This window comes from Littorina saxatilis, linkage group LG5 (assembly GCF_037325665.1).
Source record: "Littorina saxatilis isolate snail1 linkage group LG5, US_GU_Lsax_2.0, whole genome shotgun sequence".
Taxonomy (NCBI): domain Eukaryota; kingdom Metazoa; phylum Mollusca; class Gastropoda; order Littorinimorpha; family Littorinidae; genus Littorina; species Littorina saxatilis.
In genome coordinates this window covers 12634682-12662047 of record NC_090249.1, presented here as the reverse complement: position 1 = coordinate 12662047, position 27366 = coordinate 12634682, and the positions used below count along the sequence as shown (strand labels likewise).

Genomic DNA, 27366 nt, shown 5'->3' with positions numbered 1-27366 from the left:
CACACAAGACAGAAGTCGCAGCACAGGCTTCGTGTCTCACCCAGTCACATTATTCTGACACCGGACCAACCAGTCCTAGCACTAACCCCATAATGCCAGACGCCAGGCGGAGCAGCCACTAGATTGCCAATTTTAAAGTCTTAGGTATGACCCGGACGGGGTTCGAACCCACGACCTCCCGATCACGAGGCGGACGCCTTACCACTAGGCCAACCGTGCCGGTTATGTGTTCACTAATGCATTAGCAACCAAAAGAGACCATGGTACGCTTGCTGCCAGTCTCACTTTTGAGGGCCCCAAAGGGGGGGGGGGGGGGGGGGGTATCATGACGATCACGGGAAGGGAAATTTTAGCTTTCACGATCACAGTTACCTTGATTTTTGTTTTCACGATCACAAACACCTTGACGAATAGAGGATCATAGAGTGAAACAGCTGTGAAATATGTACGTTGAAAATAAAATGCTTTGCAATAATTCCCATCACGATCACGAAAACAAATGACGATCACGATCACGAGACTTGATATTTTTGTCATCACGGATCACGGGCAAAGTCCCATCACGATCACAGAAATGGAAATTTTGGTAATCACTGTCACAGAAAGGTCAAAAAACGCCAATCACGATCACGATTTTAAACCCTTTGGGGCCCTCACTTACATGGACACGACTGCCAAATAGTCTCGGCCCGCTCAAAATAACAATCACCGAGACTTTCAGTAATTCCATCGCGTGACGTCTAACCCTCGTACGTCATAATGTGACGTCAATGTAATATGACGTCTTCAAATGTTAAAGTTTCTACCACAGACATACATACATACGTACATACATACATACGCACGCACGCACGCACGCACGCACGCACGCACGCACAGACAGACAAAAGTTAGCATCGCATAGGCTACACTTACGTGAGCCAAAAATTACTCGCATGTCATGCTGGATCACGCAGACTCACATGACTGATAAGGCGCAAAAACAACGGTGACAAATATCAAAACATCTGCGTCCATCTTCCAAACAAACCGCCCTACACAGCTGAATGTTCTGTGGGTTTTCGAAATACGCTGTTTTTACTCACTCTACCTGAAGAGCTTTCGTCATTGGTTCCCTCTCCCCGCCAAACAGCGAAGCATGAATGGAGAGCCAGCGATGTCTCGCGAAGTATGCGTCATCATACCACCTTCCCCTTCCTCCCCCTCCCCCTCCTTTTCATGTCTCAGCACTGCTTGACTAATTTCAAACGTCCAAATTTTACATCAAGACAAAATAAGGCTAAGTGGTAATGGTAAATATTGTGCAAATAAAAACACTGCGTATGTTGTGAAAATGCCCTTCACTGCGCAAGGTGTGCCTTCGAGGTCTGTGGCGTGATACTCATTATTATACATGGTCTGATCGGGTTTGTTGTGGAGCTGCCATGCGCGCGCGTAGTGGTGACGTCACGGAATCGCACGATCGGAGTGAACAGTCACGACGCCAACAGAACTAGTAGAAACAGGGACTGACGTTGAGCTGTACCTGGCTGTGTGATTCTCCGGGCAGTACAACATCCTATTTATTTGACAACAGTGCCTTTAAACGGAGAACGTCGGACATTTTGTGGAACTACACAGGACACCATTTGTGTTTATTCATTGCAACAGCCGCAACCATCGCAGTTCTGTTTTACGCCCCCGTCACACCGGGATTGTTGGTCTGAAGCGATTGATGTGCCCGTGTTAGTGGTCGGTCAAACAGTCGGAGTGTGAACTGTTCTCTCCCGTGACATCTGTACTTGGAAAAGCAAGACTAGAAGTACAGTGACAAGTGTTCACATTATGCGGAAACTACTATGGAATCAGCATTGGCTGGCAGTGGTAGTGGGAATTTTCCTGACAGTCCTAGTAGCCGGGACGGCTGGCACTGAAGAGGGTGAGTATGGTTGGCTTGCCACCACGCCTTTTTTCCTTCATCACAACCGACCCGTCATCTGCGCACTTGACACTGTTGGCTGGTTTTGTTCTTCTTTTTTTTCCCCAAAATAGAGCATCCGAATCTAATAGTATGTATTATGTTGTACTTTTTGATAGATTTACTTTCAGTATTTTTAATTTTTTACCTTCTGTGACATTGAACCAACAGTGTCAGTGTTTTACTTTTACACCCACAGAAATCCACAGTAACGCAACTTTTGCCATATCAGGATACGAAATTACCTAAAAGTAACATGACTAGTAAAGGATATCGTGTATTTTTTCAACAGAATGCACCAGCACTCAGTTTGCATGCGACAACAAGAGATGTATCTCCCTGCCGTGGCGTTGTGACGGGGACGACGACTGTAATGACGGATCGGACGAAGTCAACTGCAGTAAGTTTTTGCCGTCTAGTTTCGGCTACTGGGATCGACATTTCATTGGAAAATATTCTTGATTATGAATATGTTTGAATGTTAAAGTGCGACATGCAGTTGATGAAGTAGACTGATTGTGGGGACTAAAACATGATCCGTGGGTTGTGCTTAAAAAAAATCACAGTGGAGCATGGCCTGACCGGCTTGATGATGAAACCCTCGGCGGGCGCTCGGCATGTTTTGTTCTGGCGTCATGCGATAACTGTCGGGGGGTGTTTATTGTCGGGTGGAGGGGTGGTTATCTGATATCACGCCTCTAGTGTTTGTGTTAAGTGTCACTTGAGGTAATTGTGCAACCCATAGCAATCGTTTGGCACACTGCAGCCTTCGGGATTTGTACTCAGTGCCCACTGTTGAAATCGTGCACGCATGTGTTTAGCGGCGAGTCCTGCCTTCTGATTGGTCGACAAGCATCAGGCGAGCTTGCTAGCCGCATTTTGGACCAATCAGAAGGCGCCGCCTCAAGGGTGTGTTCTTGTACATGGTCATACACCGTTGCAACAGAAACTGGGACTTGCCGGGTCACATACCTTTCATGCCTTCCATCGTCTGCTCAACGCGTGCAGACATCGGCACAACTGTGTTGATCGTAAAGCAGCCCATCAATACAATTTTCCGAATAGTTTTTTATAATAAAGATGTAGGACTTAAATCACAGACATGCCATGCTTTTAATTAGGTTGGCCCAGACAACGCTGGGTTAAATCGTGACCTCAAAATATAGGTTACGCAGCGTTGACACAGTCACGTGTGATGTTATATACCGCTATCGTATGCTACGGGGCAGCATATTTTATGCTAACAAAACAAAAGGAATCCTCAGTTATTTTTTCGAGCGCTGATGAGGGAAGGATAGTTGACCTTCCCCAAATTAATGGTTCAGATTTTACCCTTTCCTGTTAGTAGAAGGACAGATTGTTTTCAAGATTATAGTTTATATAAGATTTACAGGTTGGGTTGATCTTGCACAAGGTACACTTTTTACATTTAGTCACGTTTTGACTAAATCAAATGTTTTAACGTAGAGGGGGGAATCGAGACGAGGGTCGTGGTGTATGTGTGCGTGTGTGTGTGTGTAGAGCAGAGCGATTCAGAGTAAACTACTGGACCGATCTTTATGAAATTTTTCATGAGAGTTCCTGGGTATGATATCCCCAGACGTTTTTTTTCATTTTTTGATAAATGTCTTTGATGACGTCATATCCGGCATTTTGTAAAAGTTCAGGCGGCACTGTCACACCCTCATTTTTCAATCAAATTGATTGAAATTTTGGCCAAGCAATCTTCGACGAAGGCCGGACTTTGGTATTGCATATCAGCTTGGAGGCTTAAAAATTAATTAATGACTTTGGTCATTAAAAATCTAAAAATTGTAATTAAAATTATTTTTTATGAAACGATTCAAAATTACGTTTATCGTATTCTTCATTATTTTCTGATTCCAAAAACATATGAATATGTTATATTCGGATTAAAAACAAGCTCTGAAAATTAAAAATATAAAAATTATGATTAAAATTAAATTTCCGAAATCGATTTAAAAACAATTTCATTTTATTCCTTGTCGGTTCCTGATTCCAAAAACATAAAGATATATGTTTGGATTAAAAACACGTTCAGAGAGTAAAAGAATAGAGATATAGAAAAGCGGTCTATCCTCCTCGGCGCAACCCCTACCGCGCTTTTCTGGATTGTTAATTTCACTGCCTTTGCCACGAGCGGTGGACAGACGATGCTATGAGTGTACGGTCTTGCGGGAAAAATGCAATGCGTTCAGTTTCATTCAGTGAGTTCGACTGAGCTTGACTAAATGTTGTATTTTCGCCTTACGCGACTTGTTAATTAATGCAAAGAGCGAAATCCTAGAGGAATGAGGCAATAGCATTTAGCAGTGGGTTTACTTGAAAAGGATTGGAATGAGACAGGAAAGCGTTGAGTTGGAATGTGTGGTGGGCAGGGACAAAGTGTCAGTCTTGGATGATGTGAGCGTTTGTCAAATTCAGGGATTGTTCAGCTGTAGGTTAAGTAAATTAGAGGATTTAGTGAAGAGGATGAAACAAATTGTATAACATTACTTTCATACTCACACTCATGTATACACACAATGACAGGCACACAGAAACAAACTAACCTAGTATTTTACAGCAGAAAAAGTAAAGCAGATGTGAACTTGATACAGAATTTTAAAAAATTTTTTGTAAGAAACTCTTACCTACCACATCATACTATCTCCCGTTGTTCCTTCCATCTAAACTGCCCAAAGAACTACAAGTCATTTGTCACGATTATTATGTGAACAAGCCAATTCTTACTCACCATGACAAAAAGAACACAGCTGTGACCTGTCAAATGTTTGCCTTTTAGGGGGAAGAATTTACCTGATGCTCCCCAGCATGTCCTAAGAGGCGACTAACGGATTCTGTTTCTTCTTTTACCCTTGTTAAGTGTTTCTTGTATAGAATATAGTCAATGTTTGTAAAGATTTTAGTCAAGCAGTATGTAAGAAATGTTGGGTCCTTTGTACTTGAAACTTGCATTCTCCCAGTAAGGTCATACATTGTACTACGTTGCAAGCCCCTGGAGCAATTTTTTGATTAGTGCTTTTGTGAACAATTAACAAGTGGCTCTATCCCGTCCCCCCCCCCCCCCCCCTTTCCCCGTCGCGATATAACCTTGAACGGTTGAAAACGGCGTTAAACACCAAAGAAAGAAAGAAAGAAATGTTTGCCTTTTGGGGCTTTAATTCTCAGGACTAGGAACATAGAAAAACAGAAAGGGAAAAAACCCACCACAAAAATGAGCATTCTGTGTTTTTTAGATTTATATTAAAGGCCCAGTCTGCCTCAAATGGTTTACAGAACAATTTAAATCTTCTCAGGAAAAAAGCAGTTCTAACCTTATGGAACATACTTACATTTACAATAGCATTTGATAGCATTTAATGACACAGTTCAATTGAATGGCTATTTATTTAGCTTGCGTAAACCACACACCAGATTTGTTCATGGAATCTCTGTGCTTGGTTTTTAAACTTGTCCTCTGTTTTCCTCCAATTCTTTGATCAGCGTCAACAACATGTGGCACAGAGGATTTCAAGTGTGTGTCTGACAGCAAGTGCATTCCGCTGCGATGGAAATGTGACGAGGCCAGCGACTGCCTCGATTCTTCCGATGAAGATCCCGCCCTGTGCAGTAAGTGTGATTTTCATTCCCAAACTTTTTTTAAATAATTTTTTTCTTTCTTTTCTAAACAGTAAACCGGTAGTCGAAGCAGTATACTGTGTAGGTGTGTTTAGATTTCAACCTCAGGGAGTTGCTGCTTGTAAGTTTATATAGTATGTGTAATTTAGTGTAATTCACAAACTGTTAAGGCTGTTGTGTCATTAAATTGCTTTGAAGGTAGGTGTATCTGCAACAGAAAGACGAAGGCAGAGAGTGTGAATACAAATTCATAATAAATTCTTGTGGTTAATGTTTTGTGTAAATTATTGTTTGCAGGTGTTTCAACGTGTGATGAAAATGAATTTCGCTGTGCTGACAACAAAACGTGCATCCAGAGGGCATGGATGTGTGACGGCGAGAACGACTGTGAGGGCGGAGAAGATGAACGGAATTGTGGGTATTTTTGTTCCTGCGTTTTGTTGTTGTTGTTCGGCCATATGTTATTTTAAAACTGTCCTACATCCAGGACTATATCATCATTTTCTTAGGTTTTAAGCTTTCTTTAAGCTCTGTAATTTTAAATTTGTGCTGCTTCTGCAATGAGCAGGAAATGCTTGTAACATTTTGTTTATGTTTGTGTAAATTTAGGTATCTTTTGCATGTTTTGTGAGTGTGCAATTGCTCTCAGTTTCATGCATGTAAAACTTAGGAGTGTTAGTTTTGACCTACAGTTGGTCTGGTTATTTTTCCATGATATGAAAACTGTCTCCATCAGGGTTCTTGGATAAATATCATGTATGTGTAGCGTTGGCTCACACAGTTGATATTTATGTTACGACAGTCCAAACTAACCCCATGGAAGTGACGTCACAAACTGAAGCAGAGCAACCCTTTGAGGTTCACTTGATGAGACTGTGATCAGGTTCTTGCATGTGTTATTCTAGATTGCTTGGGGATATTTGTCATGTGTTTGGTCAACAGAGTTGTGTGTTGCTTTGTCACAGGCAATTCCACATGCAAGCCGGACACCGAATTTCAGTGTGTGGCTGAGGGCAACTGTATCAGTTCTCGATGGAGGTGCGACTTGAACAATGACTGCTCTGACGGTAGCGACGAACTCAACTGCCCTGGTGAGTATATGCATGAGAGAGAAAGAGTGTGCGTAAAACTTTATCAAAATCAGCTGATGAAACTTAAAAATGTTAAACTGGTCTTGCACAGCCACAGAGAGAGAGTGTGATTACTTTCATCAAATCAGCTGAATATGAAAAAGCGTTTTTAAGCTTGTCTTGCTCGGGCAAATACTGAATAGCTAAATATAAGCCATATTAGTCAATAGATTTTTAAACAAAAAAGTGTTATGGTCAGGTTGCGAGTATCACTATTTTGTGAGCAATGAATTTTGCATATATGTGCGTTGCTCTTGAATTGCTTTTGGCTTTATACATAGGATTAACAGAAGCTCTAAGTCTGACTTATTGGATGAAGCTCACTTGAAATCTTTAGTCGATCTTTTAGCCAAATAGTTAAGACACAGAAATGTACAGCCTGACCAGTTTTGGGTACACATGTGCTGAGAAAAAGTGTTATAATTATTTTAGGAGGGAGAATAGAAATGTTATGAGAATGTTTTCTTTGTCGAATGTTTCAGGCTGTTAGGCCCAAAAAAATAATAGGTGTGGTTACGGTAACATAGCCAAAAAAAATAGGGTAGGAAGGTAGGCAATCACTTTTTTTTTTTTTAAACTTTTTTTTCTAATGTGTACAACTTAAACCTACTTGACAGGGAAATAAGTGTGCGACTCGGGCCCTTTCGCTTTCATTGCGTTTTCTGCACTCGTTTACTTGTTTTTTTTGGTATTTTTTTGACAAATGTAATAAAAACTTATAGGGTTGGCCCCAAAAAATAGGGTAGGTCGGGTTACCGTAACCACACCTATTTTTTTTTTTAGGCCTTAGATCCTGGTTTTGGTTCGTTTTCATTAAGTTGATTATTAATCGTTTCCTCAACAGAGACACATTGTAAGGAGTTTGAGTTCAACTGTACCAATGGCAAGTGTATCCAAGACACCTGGGTGTGTGATGGCGATGACGACTGTGGCGACCACAGCGATGAATTTAGTTGTGAAAACACTGAGGATACCTGTCGTGATTCAGAGTTCCAGTGCAAAACCTTGGACCGCATGTGCATTCATTTGTCGTGGAAATGCGATGGAGACTTCGACTGCGAGGATCAGTCTGATGAGAAACACTGTGAGTAGAAGTTTTGTCGCATGTATTTTGTGATGACAGTGCTTATGAATAGATGTTCTCTACTTTGTTATTGGAATTGAACATGGCTGCTGAATAAAATACAGAAAAATGCCTATAGTTTAAACTGAAGTATTCAGTCAAGTGCATGTCCTAATTCCTTATCTGCTTTTGTTCTAAAAAGATTTTGCAAACTTCTCTTCAATGACTAAATGAGTCTGTTGCAACATTTTTGCCTGCACATATTGACACAGACACACATATCCCTCACATGGCCTTTTCTAGATACTAGATGGGGGGGAGGGGGGGGGGGCTTAACGTTGTCACAGGAAGCTTACCTATTTGGGACATGCATGTGGTGAAATGCTAGAGGGGCCTTTTCCACAACAATGACATCTTTTGAACGAAATTTGCATGTATTTTTGCAGGCAACATCACGTGCCAGCCTGGCGAGTTTTTGTGCGAAGGAAACTACTGTATCCATGACTCCCTGCGATGCGACGGACAGGAAGATTGCCTGCACGGCTCCGATGAGGAGAACTGCCCTAGTGAGTTGTCTTTTCTTCCCTGACATGACGGTACAGTGGAACCCCCCCTTTCAAGACCTCCCAAAATCTGAGAAAATCAGGTCTTAAATAGGAGGGTGTCTTTAAATGGGGGTACATTTACACAGGTTAAGAACAGAAAGTCTGAAAAAACAAGGTCTTAAATTGGGGTTCCACTGTATTGTGTCTTGTGATCACAAGCAGAAAGCTGTCATATCAATAGCTTGTTACATTTGTATTTCTTCAATTCTTGCCATGGTACAAAGGAAGTTGTGGTAGGTTTTGAGATTTACTTTGTGCGGTTATTTCATTTTGTTGTACTGAGAAAATTGTGACAGTTTCACTATTAGTTTGGTCTATCTGCTATTTTGTGAGGAGAACTGCTCTAGTGAGTTGTCTTTTCTTCACTGACATGACAGTATTATGTCTTTTGACCACAAGCAGAAAGCAGTGATATCCATAGCTTGTTACATTTTTGTTTCTAGCAATTCTTGCAATGGTACAAAGGAAGTTGTGGTAGTTTTTGAAATTTAGTTTGCCTGTGCAGCTATGTCCTGTTGTCACACACAGACAGTTTCACTATTAGTTTGGTCTAACTGATATTTTGTGAAATCGTACACGGGGAGCTGGGAGTGGGACAATAGTATCCTTTGTGGTTACTTATAATTTTCATTTACCTTCACAGCTACTGCTCCCACGTGTGCCAACAACACATTCGATTGCTTTGGTGACGGCCAGAAATGCATCCAGTACAACCTGGTTTGCGATGAGTGGAACGATTGTGGAAACTACGAGGATGAACGCACTGAGAATCGTGACCCTTGTCCTAGTAAGTATTTCTTTTTCTCCTCCCCTCCCCCTTTTTATTATTCAAACATTTTTTTTATATTGCTTCTAAAACATGATTTTTTTGGGAAGATACCAGTTAGAAAGGTATAAGATAAGTTGACAACCCCGGGAGCAGTTTTGCATGCTGTTGAAATCTTTGACTCCCCCTCTCTCTCCCCCCCCCCCCCCCCCAAAGACATTTAGGGTTTTCCTTTAGTATTTAGGGTTAACATTTGCCTGTTCTTTCTGCATACTTTTCTTTGCTTGACATAATTTCTATGCTCTGGATGACAACTAATACGGAATGTCCACAGATTTGCTTCCACAACGCTGCTTTGTACTTTTATGAGTACACATCCTTTTGCTTAAAGAGCCCTAAACCTGAAGGAAACTTTCTATGGCTGAATTTATCAGTGATGTTTGCATGTATTCCTTTAATTTGAAAGGAGAATGGCATGGTTAACATTTATGAGCATGGCCTGTGTGCCTGGCTTTGACTCTGTATCAAATGCGTTTCGGCTGATCATTATTTGCTCGGATTGTTTTTTAATTCCTTTTAAACCTGCTTTTGGATTAAGAGACGGGTATAATTTTTTTCATTTACAAAAAAATACGGTTGCAGTAAGAGTCACAGCTTATCAAAATTCTGTTCTAACTGAATAATAAAGACCTTGTTTCTCTCATTTTGCAGAACATACTGATGGTAAATCGTGTTTTTGAGTTTAGGTGTTCAGTGGATGTGAAAAGTAGTAATCCTTTTTGTTCTGTAGTTCACATGGAACAAGAAAAAAGAAAACTTCTGTTTGTCACTGCGTTGAAATGGTTGTTGGTTGCTGTCTTCTGTTTCTTCTCACATCTTTTGTTCAGTTATTGTATTGCTCTTGTTCATTGTTCTTTGCATAGAAAGAAGCTATCATAATCGTGCGTCCCCGACGGTAAAGTTTGTTCAAAATGAGGGAATTTTGATTTTGGTCATAAACGAAAGGTTGAAAAAAACTGTGTGTGATGGATATGAATTAAAGATGAAGTTTTATGAATGAAGATGGACACTTTTCAGCACTACTAGTCCAGTGATAAGATTTTTGAGTCACTTGAGAAAATGTGACTCTATGTAATCGGTCAGTGTTAGTCTGTCCGGCCGGCCGTCTGGCCGGCCGGCCGGCCGTCCGTAGACACCACCTTAACGTTGGACTTTTCTCGGAAACTATCAAAGCGATCGGGCTCATATTTTGTTTAGTCGTGACCTCCAATGACCTCTACACTTTAACGATGGTTTCGTTGACCTTTGACCTTTTTCAAGGTCACAGGTCAGCGTCAAAGGAAAAATTAGACATTTTATATCTTTGACAAAGTTCATCGGATGTGATTGAAACTTTGTAGGATTATTCTTTACATCAAAGTATTTACATCTGTAGCCTTTTACGAACGTTATCAGAAAAACAAGGGAGATAACTAGCCTTTTCTGTTCGGCAACACACAACTTAACGTTGGGCTTTTCTCGGAAACTATAAAAGTGACCGGGCTCAAATTTTATGTGAACGTGACTCATTGTGTTGTGAATAGCAATTTCTTCCTGTCCATCTGATGCCTCATATAATATTCAGAACTGCGAAAGTGACTCGATCGAGCGTTTGCTCTTCTTGTTTTTAAATGTGACTGGTTTCCTGAGGAATTTAAATAACTGAAAGTGTTTCAAACTGATTGATTATTTTTATTAGGTAAAAATATGTAGGTTTGTTATTGCTGTTGTTGTTGTTGTTTTTATTTTCAATGTTGTTTGTTGTTGTTTTTATTTTCAATGTTTGTTGATGTTGTGCTGAGCATGATTTTGTACATGCATGTAGTTGGATTGTGAATGTGAGTTTTGTTGGTTTCTGTTGCTTTCAGGACATTTCATAAAAAAGGGGAGTTCCACTGCATTTAAAAAAGGCATATCTTACATTGTTCGGTGCATGACGGTAGCTGAGTGTTACCAGAAACAACAATGTGTAGATAGCTAAATCTGTTGTTGAATGGTTTAGTAATACATTGTTTTAGTGGACAGGAAGCCAGAGGTGCTTATTTACTGCTTGTGAATGTTGGAAATAACAATGTGTAGATAGCTAAATCTGTTGTTGAATGTTTTAGTAGTACATTGTTTTGTTGGACATGAAGCCAGAGGTGCTTATTTACTGCTTGTGAATATTGGAAATAACAATGTGTAGATAGCTAAATCTGTTGTTGAATGTTTTAGTAGTACATTGTTTTAGTGGACAGGAAGCCAGAGGTGCTTATTTACTGCTTGTGAATGTTGGAAATAACAATGTGTAGATAGCTAAATCTGTTGTTGAATGTTTTAGTAGTACATTGTTTTAGTGGACAGGAAGCCAGAGGTGCTTATTTACTGCTTGTGAATGTTGGAAATAACTAAGTCCTCCAAGAGCGTTGTGTTCCAAGCAGAAATCAAGAATGCTTTTGTCATCATTAATCTAAAACTGCATGGCTTTTAGTTATTTTACCTTAGATGGGAGCCGTTTTCATTTATAAACAAGCTAAAATGAGCAATTTTACATGCCAAGTGTTACTTTAACATTATTTTTTGTTATTACTTTTGTAAATTTTCCAGTGTTCATCATAAAACTCAACTTCTCAATGAGTTTTTCTTTTAACTTGTTACAGAAGAGAACCCATGCAATACCAACAATGGAGGCTGCCAACATATATGCTACCGCTCACCAGCAGGCGCTGTATGTGACTGCCACATGGGATACGAACTTGCCAACAAGTCTAAAACGGAGTGCGTGGATGTGGATGAATGCAAGATCCCTGGCGTATGCTCACAGAAATGTGTCAACACCAAGGGCTCGTACAAGTGCGACTGTCTGTCTGGCTACACCCTGGAGCAGCACCATCTTTGCAAGGCATCAGGTCAGCGCGCTCACTGTCATTGTTCTGTTTGAATTTGATGAATGTTTGTGAGGCGAGGCGAAAAATGTTTAATTTTTATTTGTGTTGTTCAAAGAGGATGAAAAAGAGAGGACAACAGCTTTCAAACGGCTTGGTTTCCTTGGGGTAATTAAGTTCTAAACTCCTGATCACGATGGTACTCAATCTCAGGACGTCAACAAGTTAGAAGAGATTTGTTTTTCGGTTTCTGACTAAAACACATCCTTTCACATGCAAACATGCCCATACATGTACCCATACACAGTGCTTGGTTTTCATGATAAAAATCTCTCTTTTACATGCACCGATATGCACGCATGCACATAGATTTGTTTTGTTGCCATGACATTTCTTTGCAGTTGCCTTTTTTTTTTTTGGTGCAAGTTTTATACACAATGTTCATTTCTCATGTATTTGTTATTTGTGTGCAGAGGGAGAACCGGAGCTGCTGCTGGCTGACAGGAAAGATCTGCGTCGTTACCATCTGCTGACCAAGAGTTACACCCTCCTGATCGACAACAAGGAGATAGAGGGCGCTATCGCCATGGACTTCCACTTCCAGAACAAATATGTCTACTGGACTGATGTGACTCAGGAACATATCAAACGGTAAGGACAGCATTTGTGTGTGTGTGTGAGAGAGAGAGAGTAAGGAGTTATGATTTTTACACATGACATTTAGTATGTATTAATGTGTTGTGTGTGTTTGTGTGTGCTAGAAACTTAGATACTGTGATTTTCGATAACTTTGTCAGTTTTTGTTTTTTGTTTTGTTTTATCAAATCAAGCAGTTATTTATGTTTGTTTTTTCTTTTGCAGTGTGAACACGGAGACCAACGTGATTGATGTTGTGGCCGCAGAAAACGTGAGCACACCTGACGGTCTGGCCGTGGACTGGGTGCATGGTCACCTTTACTGGACAGACACTGGCCTCAACCACATCGAGGTGGCCACTCTCAACGGCACCATGCGCAAAATTCTCATCAACACTGATTTGGACGAACCTCGCGCCATTGCTCTTCATCCCAACAAAGGGTGAGTTTTAATTTTAATTTCTTCTTTCATTTTCATTTTCATTACTTTATTGTTTCATCGCTGGGAAATTCGGGTCGATTTCTCCCAGTGGAAAGCTAGCAGCAACCGAGTCACGTTACCCAGGCGTATGCTCGTTTAGGTGTAATCGGCCACCTGCACTTATTTATGGCAGAATGACCGAGGTCTTTCACATGCCACAGTGGTGTCGTGGGGGTGGAACATTGAACTGTGCTCCGATTTCAGTTGTACACTCATTTTATTTTTATTTTCAGTGTCTTGTAGGTGCTAAAAGCCAATTATCATGTTGAAAATATTTGTTATGCATTTTGTTTCGTTATCTTTTTAGTCTGATGTTCTGGACTGACTGGGGACAGGACCCTAAGATTGAGAGCTGCGGTATGAACGGCAAAAAACGCCAGGACGTCATTACTGAAGACATCACATGGCCCAATGGACTGACAATCGGTATGTCTATAAAGATCAGCACTTAGCAGCAATAAGGAAAGGAATGAGAAAACTCTGCTTGTAGAAAGAGAAAAACTTTTGTGTTTAGCATACCTTGTAGTAGTCAGTTAAGCCATGATAACCACTTGAAAGGAATATTTCGAGCTTCAAGCTTTCCTTGTGTTTTTGGGAGCATTGTACTTAACAGGATAATGGAGAACCAATAATGCATTGTGTGTCAATTAAAGAAAATATCTAGCGGGACGTAAGCATGTGAAATATAAGAGATTACAGCAATTCAGAGTTAAATGGAACCAGTCTCCTGACACCTTAGATAATAAGAAGCGTTTCTCTTGATACATATGCTGCCTGAATGGCGGGGTTAAAACGGTATCAACGTAAAAATCCACTTGTGCAATAACTTGAGTGAACATGGGAGTTTAAGCCTATGAACCAAGAAGAAGATGAAATAAGAAGCGTTGAAAATAAAGGACTTTCATCCTCTTGCAACTACAAACTTGATTAACCAACCATTTCTACATTGTTTATCTAACCATGTCCTTTGTTATCTGACTGTGTCCTTTATTGTGCTGATTATCTAACCTTGTCCTTTGTTGTGCTGATTATCTAACCGTGTCCTTTGTTGTGCTGATTATCTAACCGTGTCCTTTGTTGTGCTGATTATCTAACCGTATCCTTTGTTGTGCAGACTATGTTGACGACCGCCTTTACTGGATCGATGCCAAGACCCACCAGATCGGTAGCTCTGACTTGGACGGTAGCAACCGCAGGATGGTTCTGCGTGGACACCAGTACCTGGGGCACCCCTTCGCTATCACCGTGTTCGAGGTGGGTAATAGAAACACGAAATTAACCAGCATGCTTTGCCTGAAATCGGCGTATGCTACCTGAATGGCGGGGTAAAAAACGGTCATACACACACAAATCCACTTGTGCAAAAGCATGCGTGAATGTGGGAGTTTCAGCCCATGAACGAAGAAGAAGGGGTGGGTAAGAAATGATGAGAGGATTAGTTGTCACACTTGCAAGAGTTCTCTAGTGTTTGTGTGACGGGTGATGCGGTAGTTTCCTGTCACAGCAGGCTCAGCAAAGTTGTCTGATGGCGAAGAGTGGGGGATATTTATAGTAGCTCAACATTTCTTTTACGCCGCTGGCTCGACACCTGTCAATTGTTAAGTTCTGTTTATGATGGGTTCTGGCTGCTGGTGTCACCCTGTAGGCTCTTGGGAACATTCAAGTACCCATGGCAGTTTTTATAGGGCTGTGGATTTAGCTCTAAAATGCTCAACCCTGTTTGACTGGCCTTTGCCTTCAAAGGTGATTGTTATGCTTTGTGCACCTGTTTACATTTTGGTCGCTAAGAACTAAGGTTTGCTACTTGCAAATGATTGTATTCTGATGGTTTACCTGACTTGCATCTCCAGGATTACCTGTACTGGAGTGACTGGCCATCCGAGTCCATCCGTCGCTACAACAAGTTCCAGAAGGGGGAGGTTGAGACCATCGCTCAGGGCCTGGACACCCCCATGGACATCCACATCTTCCATCCCAACAGACAGGTGGCATGTAAGTACATTGCATTTGTTCAACAACTTGGATACTGTATAAAAAAAACATTCTCCAGTCAAAATCAATTAGTAGTAAAAAGTGATTGCAGTATTTTACGAATGTAACTGATTTTGTTTCATTATCTGTAGAAGTGTGATATGATTCTAAATTTGTTGTGTTTTTTCCCTTGCAGACATTAGCTTGTGCGGCAACAACAGTGGTGGGTGTGAACAGTTCTGCCTTCCAGCCCCCAACAACACGTTCACCTGCGAGTGCAAGAACGGTTACATGGTTGATCCCAATAACGAGAAAAAATGCGTTGAAGGTAAGTTGTTCTTGTGCATCATGGCTGGCTTGGTCTTTATGTCACTCCATCATTAACTGCATCACCTGTTAGCATCATGATGAAGCTCATCACCTGTTAGCATCATGGCTGGCTTGGTCTTTATGTCACTCCATCATTAACTGCATCACCTGTTAGCATCATGATGAAGCTTGGTCTTTATGTCACTCCATCATTAACTGCATCACCTGTTAGCATCATGATGAAGCTCATCTCATGTAGCATCTCAAACCTGCCTGCTTTCCATTCCTTACAGAAAATGCATCTTACTTTCCATAGTGGGGGGGGGGGGGGGGGGGGTGCTCCCCTTTTGTGCATAGAAAGTATTTTTTGCACAGTTAGGTGTCACAGAAACAGTATTATATTTTTTTTCTCCTGATCTTTTGTTCTTGGTTTCTGGAACGACCCTTTCTCAGGCCTCTATATTGAGTCCTCAGTAAAATGCATCTTTTCACCACTCCAGCAAGTGCACAGTGATATATCTGCCTGCATCCATCATACCTTGCTGTTACTAACTCTAGCCAATGAGACAAGTAACGATAAACAGAGCAACCCCCTTTCACTGATGGTACAATGCCAGCTTGAAACCCAGAGCCTGTGATATTATAGCTGTGCTTGAACAGAGGAACCCCCATTCTCATGCTCATTGATAGTATCATGCAAGCTTGAAACCCAGAAACCCAGAGCCTGTGAATATAATAGCTTTGCCTTTTTTGTATCTGTTAAGGCGAAGCTGAAGCCACCGTAGTAACCACTCGGCCCCAATCTCCTAACACCACTAGGTCTCCTAACCACAGCGGTAACCAGAATCGAACCGGTGAGGATGCCGCGGAATGCGTTTTAGACCTATCCGTGTTGCTGTTGTACAGTTTTGGACATGGCATCCTCCTTTGTGTGTTTTTTGTTTGTTTTTAGTGTACCCTGCTAGCTTCTAGTTGTTGTCGGTATCTTGCTGCTGCAGTAACACAAACAAGCCTGCCTGTATCCGAAGCAGAGAAAGAGCAGAAATTAGTTGCATGCAACATGACCCTTTTCTACCTGTGACCAGACAAAAATCTAACTACTGGTACCTATGAGCTGCCGAAGATCCGGAATCAAACTTCTACCTTCGAGCTCATGGGGATCCAGTTTTCTTTGCGTAGTATTTTAGTTAGCGTCCCTTTTGTTTTCTTAATGCAACCTCTTTCCTGAAATTAGTAAATCGAGTGTTGCTCTAAAACTATATTTCTGTCCCTTTATTCCGACAGCTCAATAGTTTCAGTCAGAAATCTAAATAAATATAACTTTCTTCTCCGGTCTAGTTTCTTGTCACCTACTTTCTCCTCATGTTTAGTATTCGTACAATTTATCCTTGCGCCTTCCGAGTGGCTTTCGCGCGGAGAGAGAGAGCGAAGCAAGAGTGTGCAAGATCTTTGTCCCAAGGTATGTAATATGATGCATTGTTATTTCATTATTGACGATGTATGCTCATTTGAGGGTTTTCTTCATGGTTTGTCGGTTAGAGCCATTTGAAGTGAAGTCAGGCAGTAAACATGTGCTTTTTCGACCGGCCTATGAAAATGTATACTGTAAACGGAATCAGCAATTAGCATTGATTTTTTGATGCTTTGGTTATTCCGATATGAGATAAGTGCGTAAATCAGCGGGAAACAGTTTCAGATGATTTTTAAGACTTTTCCCAAGCTAGGCATAGTGATCAAGTACAACCCCTCTTTCCCTTCTTCTTCCCCACTTTAGCTATTTTTTTGGACGTATTTTTAGATTGTGACGTCAATAGATCTCGTGTAACCTGTGATGTCATAAAAAGGATTTCCATGCACAGACCCATGACGTCACCGGAAATGGTGTATTAGTTTACTCATAGAGTAGTGATGTCGTAGAAATGTGTGTAGTTGGGGAAACCCCTTTTTCAAAATGTAAACAGTTCTGTTTGATTTCTGAATGTCAGCAATCAAAGCTTAGATTCTTTTCATGAGACTTTATAACATTGTTAATCAAATTGTAAATTCGTTTTTGGAACATTATGAAATATTTCCATTGAATATTTGCACTTATACAGACACTCAGCCAGATCACATTCAAGCAATTGTAAAACACAGGCATTCCAACTCAAGGTTGTTTTATAATTTTATTTGAACTTGATTCTTGTATAATTTTATTAGAACAAATACTTACTAGTGTTTCTTGTATGTTTTCAGGCCCTTCAAACTTCTAGCTTCTAGCTTCTAGCTTGTATGTTTACAAGTTTACCGGAGGTTATGTCAAGTTAAATATGGAATAAAGAGCAAGAGAAATGGCAACGTCTTAGAGACTTCTTTGTCGTCTTTATTTTCCTCCTCCTCCTTCCACCCTTCTACATACCCTTTGTGTTCTTTCTTGTTCAGCATGCCTTATTAAGTGGTAGTATTTGAATCACAAAAGCGGTTGCATGAGCAAATGATTTATGAATTCTCAGAGGCATGTACCTGCCCCGCTTGTTTGTTGACCAATTGTTTGGTCTCTGCGCCCACCCCCCGCGGGTTAGGGGGAAGAATTTACCCGATGCTCCCCAGCATGTCGTAAGAGGTGACTAACGGATTCTGTTTCTCCTTTTACCCTTGTTAAGTGTTTCTTGCATAGAATAAAGTCAATGTTTGTAAAGATTTTAGTCAAGCAGTATGTAAGAAATGTTAAGTCCTTTGTACCGGAAACTTGCATTCTCCCAGTAAGGTCATATATTGTACTGCGTTGCAAGCCCCTGGAGCAATTTTTTGATTAGTGCTTTTGTGAACAAGAAACAATTAACAAGTGGCTCTATCCCATCTCCCCCCTTTCCCCGTCGTGATATAACCTTGAACAGTTGAAAACGACGTCAAACACCAAATAAAGAAAGTCTCTGCGCCTTTGCTAAATAAAGTCTAGCAGCGAAGTGATAATTGCATTGAAGCTTATTGATCAAAGCATGTCATTAATATGTTACTGCTGTCACGGATGATTGCTTTATCTTAACCTCTATTTCATCATTGAAATTGCATGGCCATGGAATACATGTCTTCTTCTTCTTCTGCGTTCGTGGGCTGAAACTCCCACGTACACGTGTTTTTTGCTCGAGTGGAATTTTACGTGTATGACCGTTTTTTACCCCGCCATTTAGGCAGCCATACGCCGTTTTCGGAGGAAGCATGCTGGGTATTTTCGTGTTTCTATAACCCACCGAACTCTGACATGGATTACAGGATCTTTTTTGTGCGCACTTGGTCTTGTGCTTGCGTGTACACACGGGGGTGTTCGGACACCGAGGAGAGTCTGCACACAAAGTTGACTGAGAAATAAATCTCTCGCCGAACGTGGGTACGAACTCACGCTGACAGTGGCCAACTGGATACAAATCCAGCGCGCTACCGACTGAGCTACATCCCCGCCCGAATACATATCTGAAATGAATGGACTGCTCTCAGAATCTCTTTTCCCTGATTCGTATGTTGTGTGTGATGTGTCTCAACAACCTACTCCTCGCTTTAAATGTTGGCAGCTGTTTCCACAGTGGGACTTCATTTCCTTGCTCTTTGTTGGTTTCTTTTTCATTGGTTACAGATCGAGGCAGGTGCTTGTAACATCAACATATTTATGCCGGCTTTTGTTAATCTTCCAGAGCGTGCCCGCAAGTCTCTGTTTCATATCTTTCGCTCTGTTGAATACAAACCTGCCAAACCGTATCCCTTGTTGTGATCTATTGCTGTCAGTGTCATCGTCGATAATTTTCATTTGCTTTTTTATGTAGACAAAAAATGTTGGTGTTAAAATGTAACACAAGATGGAAGACAAAATAAATTAATATTTGCTCTTTTGTTTGCTGCATGCATAGGCAAAGAAAATTCTTGTGCCTATTAATTAAAACATGTTGCGCAGAATCTTGAGTGCCATTTTCAGGCATGGGAGTAAAGCTTTTGGAGCATGGTTTTATACTGCTACATGTTAATTCCTCCTTTGTGTGACCATGAATATGTGGCTCGCTGAAAACACACAAATACAACAGTGGAAGTTATAGATTCACTTTTCAACGTACTTCACATATGTAGCCGGATCTGATTTTGACCAGCACAATTTGTGCAGAGAATCTGAAATCATGCCTCAGAGATATATATATATATATGGAAAAAATATATTATCTTTACATTTGCAGGCATCTTGAATTGTCGATCATGTGTAGAAATGCTGTCAGCTGCATCTTCATAAAAAAAACCTTTACATGTTATTTTTTCCCTCCACAGGTTCTCCAGTCAGTACCCCAGCTCCCTCAGGCAAACCCGGCACAACACCCGAACCAACACCCGAACCAACAACCGCCCCTCAGACTCCCCACCCCAACACAACTCCCAAGGCCGTTACAACGGAAAACCCTACCAGCAATGTGACGACGGAGAAGACTGTGAACGGCACGGAGAGCACACCAATCAACAAGCAGCAGGAGGAGGGCATGGGTCACGTGGCCATTATTGTCATCGCTGCTGTTCTCTGCATTGCCCTCATCGTTATCGCTGTGAGTATTTGGCCGTCTTTTATTTTGTTTTCAGTACAGTGAGCTTTTTATTTATTTTTTTATTTTGTATTAAACGTTCCATGAATTTACTTATCGTTTTGTTTGTTTTGGATTTCACCTTAACTGTAAATTTGATTTCCCACAATTCAGAGAGAGATAAGATCACTTGGGAAAGAATTTTGCAAAGAAAAGAAATAATTAGGGACTGTAAGGAATCATTCTATGTCCCAGGTGTACCATTACTTGTGCTATAAATACTGGGGCATATAAATAGATTCTCTTTGTGGGATCAAATAGAGGACAGTTTTCTTTAGCTTATGGGAGACCAAGGTATTACTGCAATAGTAGCACCATGAACAAAAATCATGTCTTTGTTAACAAAATGATCTGGTTAAAGTATCATTGGCAACATTTTTTAAAGGCTGAGTATATTGTATTTCAGGATTTATTTTCCCCTCTGCATGTTCATGTTTGAACTAATTCCAGGCTTCAAGTTTGTTAAGTATCAGTTTTGATTCTTGTGAAGATTGAGGCTGAGCTCTGACTTCTTTTTTGCCTGTCCTCGTTTGTATACATCCCAGGCTTCAAATTCTTCTTGAAATATTTGCAGGTTGGAGCGTTTATCTTCCGTCGCTACCGCAACAAGAACATCAAGAGCATGAACTTCGACAACCCCGTATACCGCAAGACCACCACCGATGAGGACAAGGTTTACATGGAGAGATCAAGTTCCAGACAAAATTTGCCTTCGGTTAGTGGAATATTTTCTATGCTTCTAAAATATTATAATTTTGAAGATCAACAAGTCAAGTTGACGTTGAAATGTGGGTGATTCTCCACACTCCCACCCCCACCCGTCAACCAACATCATATTTTCAGTGTTAGTTGACTTGGAAATGTGAGGTAATTGAGAATATAAATAAAAGGATTTCTGTGGATTCCTGGATCAATCTTTTCTTGAAAAAAACACTATGTATAGGTTTTCCAATCAAAATGAGATATTGCCACCAGTCAAATCACTGTACAGGCCTTAAACTTTCCTTGCTCATTATTTTTGTCAAGTCGCCTGTCAAACACTCGCATCTGTCCAGAAAAAAGCTACATTTTTTTCTCTCCTTTGTTTGTTGCAGAGTATGCAACCTTTAAACCCAGAAAACGAGGTCGTGTGATGAGAAGAACCAACTTCATTTGCAATCGGTGCTGCCTCAACGCTTCCTGTCTTTTGGTTTCTACTCTTCTAATTAATTGTGCCAGTGATGTCATGCAAGCCAGTGCGATCGTCGGAAGACCTGTGAACGAACAAAACCAATACCTCGATATTATGCTGGCAGTATTCCTTTCTGCAACATACAGTCAGCGGAAGCCACCAAGGAGGTGAAAAAAAAATATCCCAATGTTCTCATCATCTACGTTCATCTAACATCATCCGGGTCCACCTTCATTGGGATTTTTCAGCTTCGTATTGGACACTGTCCCATAACATTCAGACATCACAAGATCTCTTCTCGGGCATTAAACGTTTGCTGGTTCGCTGGCCCTTTTGTTTGCAAGCACAGGCAACTGATAGAGGTGCTGGTAGCGATTATGAACTTTCACACCTGGTTGATTCTTTGCTGGGCATCAGAAAGGGTTGGATACCTGTTGTCATTCATCAGTGTGTCTGATGCTGTGGAGAAATGCTGTGTCTACCTGCAAACACAGAAGGGGTACATGGAGTCAATATTGTTACTATTTCATTGTTTTTGTTATTTAAATGTGAAATGTCAGGTACCATCACTTCATAATGACAAGCAATGTGTTACATTACATTTGGATGAACCAGAAGGTGAAATTACAGATGAAATTGAAACAAACCCGTTCCCCCCCACCCCCTATCCCCTTCCCACTATGGTCCTGTGGCTCTCGCACGCAAAAAAAAAAAAAAACGTTAAAAAAAAACTGAAGGGGAGTGAGATCGGGATCTGTGACTTGCAAGCAGATCTGTTTATACCTTGCCCCTTTTTCCAGTCATCTTTTCTGGCTTGCGTTTCCTTTTATTAAATTGTTTCACCTCGTCCCATTTTTTTACCCCGCAGCTTTCGTTTCAAGTCGCCCTTTCAACTCCCATCTCTCTGATGGCAGATTTTTTGGGTAGAGGTGTTTTTATTCCAATAATTCTTTTTGGAAGCGCAGGCCGGAGCATTTGCGTCGCCCTACTTAGTTCAATTATGCGAGTTGTCTGGTCACCGATGCCCCACCCCCATGCTATGCTGAGAAGTACTACACACAGTGTTTAGCTGGACCAATGACGTGGCAGGAGTCTTGCTGCATTGTAGCTAACACACGGAACTATTTTCTCTTGTTACCCTCCTCCTTGAAAAGCTTAACTTTCCAGTGATGACACAAAAAGCAACACAAAATTGAAAACAAACAGAAAAGTGAAAATGTTGCGCAGGTTTAAAGTGTCCAATTGCCAGGAGGAAGATGTAAAAAAATAAAATTAAAAAAAAGAGGTAAAAAAAAAATTTAAAAAAAAAGAAAAGAGACAGTTGACTGTCTTTCTGCAAGGTCAGCCAGGAGGAGGACGCAAAGAAAGGATCAGAAAAGAGGGAGACGGTACTCCCACGGAGACAGTGTACTCCCACCAGGGCTTTTTCACATGGCAGGAAGAGAACTGTGAGACGTACCTTCTACGCAAAGGAGATACCACTTTCAGCCCTGTCAATGCCTGTGTTATTTGTGCTCAACGTGAATTCCAGACTGAGTGATGAAGATGACGAGTGATTGCCTCAGAGTGACTGCATTTAAGAATGATTGCTGCAGAGTGACTGCCCATTATAGCCATGTGTATTTGTCAAGCTTGGAGATTTTTGGTTGGCTGCATACTTCTGTTAAGCTGCAGGTATGTTGTCAGAAAAAAGCGGAAACTTACTTCAAATTGCCCAAAACTTGGCCATCATTTTGGCAGAATCGCTGAACTTTCTCACGTTTGGGAGTAAGGTGATGCCTCAGACTGGCAAAAACTTCTGAAAATTGATGAAACTTTGGCCCATTTGGGCGGTTTACCGAAATAAGATGAAACCTGGCAACATCCCTGGGCTGAGTGAAAGGTTAGAGTAAATGCCAAGCAATTCTGGTTGAGAATTACTTGAAGGCTGGTTGATCAGCATATTAGGCAATTCTGGTTGAGAATTACTTGAAGGCTGGTTGATCAGCATAATAGGCAATTCTGGTTGAGAATTACTTGAAGGCTGGTTGATCAGCATATTGTACAGAATGTATACGTGCTACATGGTATTGATGCGAGTGTGTGATCGTATGGAGCAGGAAGATGTTCTGCTGGGTGCCATCCTATCCATACTGGGGTTCCACCGATTGCAAACTAGTTTTGCGTATCTGATACGAACATAGTTGTGCTTGAAGTGGAAGGGAGAAATGAACATTTTTTGACTAGAAAATGAGCAGATACTGTGTGAATGTGTGGGGGTAAAACTTAATGCCATTAAATTGACAGGATGATTGTGTCGGCGGTGTCCTATAATCGCTCGGCTGCACTACAGGAATGAGAGTATGAAAAATGTCGCTAGTCTACAGATGACTTCCCAAGTATAACATTTGAAGAATATGGTCCAGTGACTGCGGGTCACATGAAGACTGGAAGGGTGTGAACGTGTGTTATTTATTGTGCGTGTGAACAGCTCTACAGCACAGGGAGAGAGAGAGTTTGTGTAACCTTGATGTGTGTATGTTACCTTGGTTGATGTGTATTTGTTATCTTGGTTGATGCGTACATGGGTTTGAAGTGGAATATCAAAATCTTGAAAAAAGAGAAAAAATAATTCTGCTTTCAGAAACATCTCCGAAATAATGATAGAAGCATAATGTAACTGGCACTTTACTTGGAAAAAAGGACAAACTTTCCTGAAATATTAACATTCCCTATTATTAATATTCTTGTCTGCTTTTCTTCCATTTTGCACCCATAATTATGGGGTCTGAACTAGGGTTGGCAACATCTGATATTCAGTGTAAAAAGATGCGTGTCTGTCATGCTTATTGCTATATATTCCATGAATCGATTGAATGAAAAATGGAGTGGGTTTTGATAGTGCGACTGGAGTGAGAGAAAGGCTGTTTTGCACGCAGGTGCTGTAGTGTAAATATTGGTGTACATGTTCATCTTTTGAGCTGTGAACCTGTTTCTGAACAGTCACGCAGAATCAGTTTTTGTCTTTTTGATGTGTTTTTGTTTATGCTATTTGCAAAAGAGGCCAGGTTTTGCACAGCTTGTAAATGTAAGCCAGAATTTCTAGTTTGCTTGTAGCTGCAAGGGGAAAATGTTGTTGAAAAAATGTTGTTTCTTTTCATTGTTTCATTTCATTGTTTCATGTACAGTGTTTCTTGTGACTTGAATATAAGAGAGGAATGGATTGAACTATTTATTGCAGTGTTAGTTGACTTGTACATTGAAGATGTATGATTTAAGATATATTTCAGTTCAGAGATTTTGATGTTGTCTAAACATAGTTCACATTTCATTAGGTTGCAAAATATGCTTCAGTTTCAACTCATTCTCGTCCAACTGTCTGTTTGGGTTTGAACAGTTTAAGCCTATCATCAAAAGTGGAATCTCTGTAAGCCATCCAAGTGATGCTGACTTTTTTGTTGGCAGTAACTTCAGCATCTTGAAGTATTGACTGAATCTCTGTGCAACGTGCTTTGTGTGCGTGTGTGTCCTTTCGAGAGCATTCACCCTTTGCTTCTGAGATTGGTGCATTATTAAACCTTGTTATGTTTTGTCTGTGATCATTTAGGTGTTTTCTTTTGTTGAATTGTTAAAAGAATTGTCTGTTCAAAATTAATTCTTTTCTTTATTTTTTTTTTATTGTGTTTTATTAGCACCAATTGATTACATTTTGTCAAAGATTATTTTTGCAGTGCAGCTCTGAAGTAACTTTGACCAGTATGTGCAATGCATAAGTAACCTGATTATTTTTCCTGTTTTTGTTTCTTTTTTTACTTCAGTTAGCTTTTCAGTTTGTTTTTCACATACATGTATTGACTGTTGTGGCAAGTCTGCACCTTGCTCCTCGGTGCGAAACGTTCAATGAAGGAATGTCTTCTCAGTTTAACAACACGTGTCGCATTTAAAAAAGCAATCTCAGTTCTACTACAAACAGGAGTTGTTTTAACTCTACTCAGACATTTGAAAAAACTGATGGCTGTAATCTCATCAGTTCTGTGTGAGACTGAGAAACATGAATTTCACAAGTGTAAGCATAATTACATCAAAAACATTTTATGGGAACACATAAAGGATCTGAAGATAAAATGTGAAGTTGCCTATTTTGTGATAGTGTAACAGAGTGATAAAACTAAATTTAAAGGTCAATTTAAAAAAAAAAGTGAACTACAGTTAAAAGAGTGTATTTGAAGTAAAGGATGTAAGAACGATTTGTACATGATGTGAATTAATTTTTTTGCGCGTTCATGATGTTAGAACAGTCATTGGTGCAATTTATTATTTTGTTTTTCTCGTGTTTTTTCTGTTTTTTCTTCTAAGGTATTTATGCCATGATTTGTGAAAAACAGAATTTACTCAGTGCTTCATACATTTTCAGTTTTTCTTCATGCTTTGCCAAAGTACTGTTTGCAAGTGAGAGTCATGTGTGACAGCGAGAAAGTGAAACAACAGGTTAGATTGAAGGGGGGAAAATTTGATGGACATATCAGTCCAATACAAGAGGTTGTGGAAGAGTGAATGAATGTACAGTGTGAATTAATTTGAAACATTTATTTGTATATAAGTTGGCGAATCTGGATTTTGGTTATTTGCCTGTTGCCTGACTTTTGTTCTCCTTTTTTTTCTGTTTCTACGTTGCCTTGTAATTTGAAATGCTGTCAAATTAAATGTTTATAAATAATGTTCAAGCCTTCTGAGATATACTTGTGTGTGAGAGTTGGGAATGCGGAAAAATGTGTGTGTGTGTGCAGATCAATCAATATCAATCAATATGAGGCTTATATCGCGCGTATTCCGTGGGTACAGTTCTAAGCGCAGGGATTTATTTTAATTTTTAAATATTTTTATGCAATTTATATTGCGCACATATTCAAGGTGCAGGAATTTATTGATGTCGTGTGAAATGGAATTTTTTTACACAATACATCACGCATTCACATCGGCCAGCAGATCGCAGCCATTTTGGCGCATATCCTACTTTTCACGGCCTATTATTTATTCCAAGTCACTTGGGTATTTTGGTGGACATTTTTATCTATGCCTATACAATTTTGCCAGGAAAGACCCTTTTGTCAATCATGGGATCTTTAACGTGCACACCTTAATGTAGTGTACACGAAGGGACCTCGGTTTTTCGTCTCATTCGAAAGACTAGCACTTGAACACACCACCTAGGTTAGGAAAGGGGGAGAAAATTGCTAACGCCCTGACCCAGGGTCGAACTCGCAACCTCTATACATATGATATCTCTGTACAGGTGAAGGAGCGCGCCCGCGCTTGTGTGTGTATGTGTGTTTGTGTGTGTGATGGAGATTGCCTGTTTGGCCAACGCTGGGAGTAGGGGAAGGGCTCCTAATATGGACCACTTTTTGTTTCATGCTAATAACTAGCTTGTTTTCTTGCGAAGAAGTTTCATTTTGTGTTTGGTAGTCCTTCTCTCTTAAGTGAACCGTTAGGCCTAATTAGAGTGAAATAGCTTTGATAGACATTCAGCAAAAATTAAATACAGAAAAAATCACATGGTCCATATTAGGCGCCCAGGCTCCTAATATGGACCAGTGAAGCGGCCTTCACAAATCACTGTCAAAAGCCCCCTATACTTCAAAATAACATGATACAACTTATTGTGCATGTCAGACTAATTCAAATATGCTTTAGATTTATCTGTTTCGGGTTGATGAGAGCATTATTTGAAGCACACCAGGAAACTAAAGAAGCATATCAAAAACAGAGTGAAAATAAGTGAAATTATCAACTTCCACAAAAAGAAGACAATTTGATATATTTGTTTGAAAGCTCGAGGGCTAGTTATAGGTTATTTTCAGCAAGCTTCTTAATGAATTAATGAAAATAGCCTTTAGCTTTTATTTTCTTCGATTTGTTGAATGTGGTCCATATTAGGGGACTCACACATACTTTGAGATTTTGCTATTATTTTTTGGTTGCAGTAGAAACTCAAGGTCAACACTGCTAAAATGCAAAAAATACGGTTTTAGCTGTCATAGATAGCAATTTTTGTGTGATAAAAGCTTTGGCTGTGGACAGAAACGAGTCCGTTATAGGCGTCAAATTTAGAGTGAACGCTGCCAAAAGTGAAAAAAAGATAAAAAGCCTAACGGTTTTGAG

General features: G+C 40.3%; 1 protein-coding gene across 3 annotated transcripts; it reads left to right on the top strand.

Annotated features, from left to right (window-relative positions):
- The first annotated feature begins 1455 nt into the window (after positions 1 to 1455).
- Positions 1456 to 25923, top strand: LOC138966317 (very low-density lipoprotein receptor-like). 3 transcript variants are annotated; one of them, XM_070338503.1, is made up of 19 exons: positions 1456 to 1918; positions 2250 to 2357; positions 5465 to 5590; positions 5897 to 6013; positions 6565 to 6690; positions 7574 to 7813; positions 8239 to 8358; positions 9041 to 9184; positions 11842 to 12090; positions 12540 to 12717; positions 12928 to 13143; positions 13490 to 13608; positions 14297 to 14436; positions 15033 to 15174; positions 15350 to 15481; positions 16227 to 16316; positions 19750 to 20018; positions 20629 to 20769; positions 21149 to 25923. In XM_070338503.1, the coding sequence occupies exons 1-19, from the start codon at positions 1825 to 1827 to the stop codon at positions 21185 to 21187; spliced, it is 2790 nt and encodes a 929-aa protein (XP_070194604.1). In that variant the 5' UTR covers positions 1456 to 1824; the 3' UTR covers positions 21188 to 25923. The 3 variants fall into 3 exon arrangements, with proteins under 3 accessions (XP_070194604.1, XP_070194606.1, XP_070194605.1); XM_070338504.1 differs by lacking the exon at positions 16227 to 16316 and having other exon boundaries at positions 1457 to 1918; XM_070338505.1 differs by lacking the exons at positions 19750 to 20018; positions 20629 to 20769; positions 21149 to 25923 and adding an exon at positions 17698 to 17795.
- Positions 25924 to 27366: the final 1443 nt, after the last annotated feature.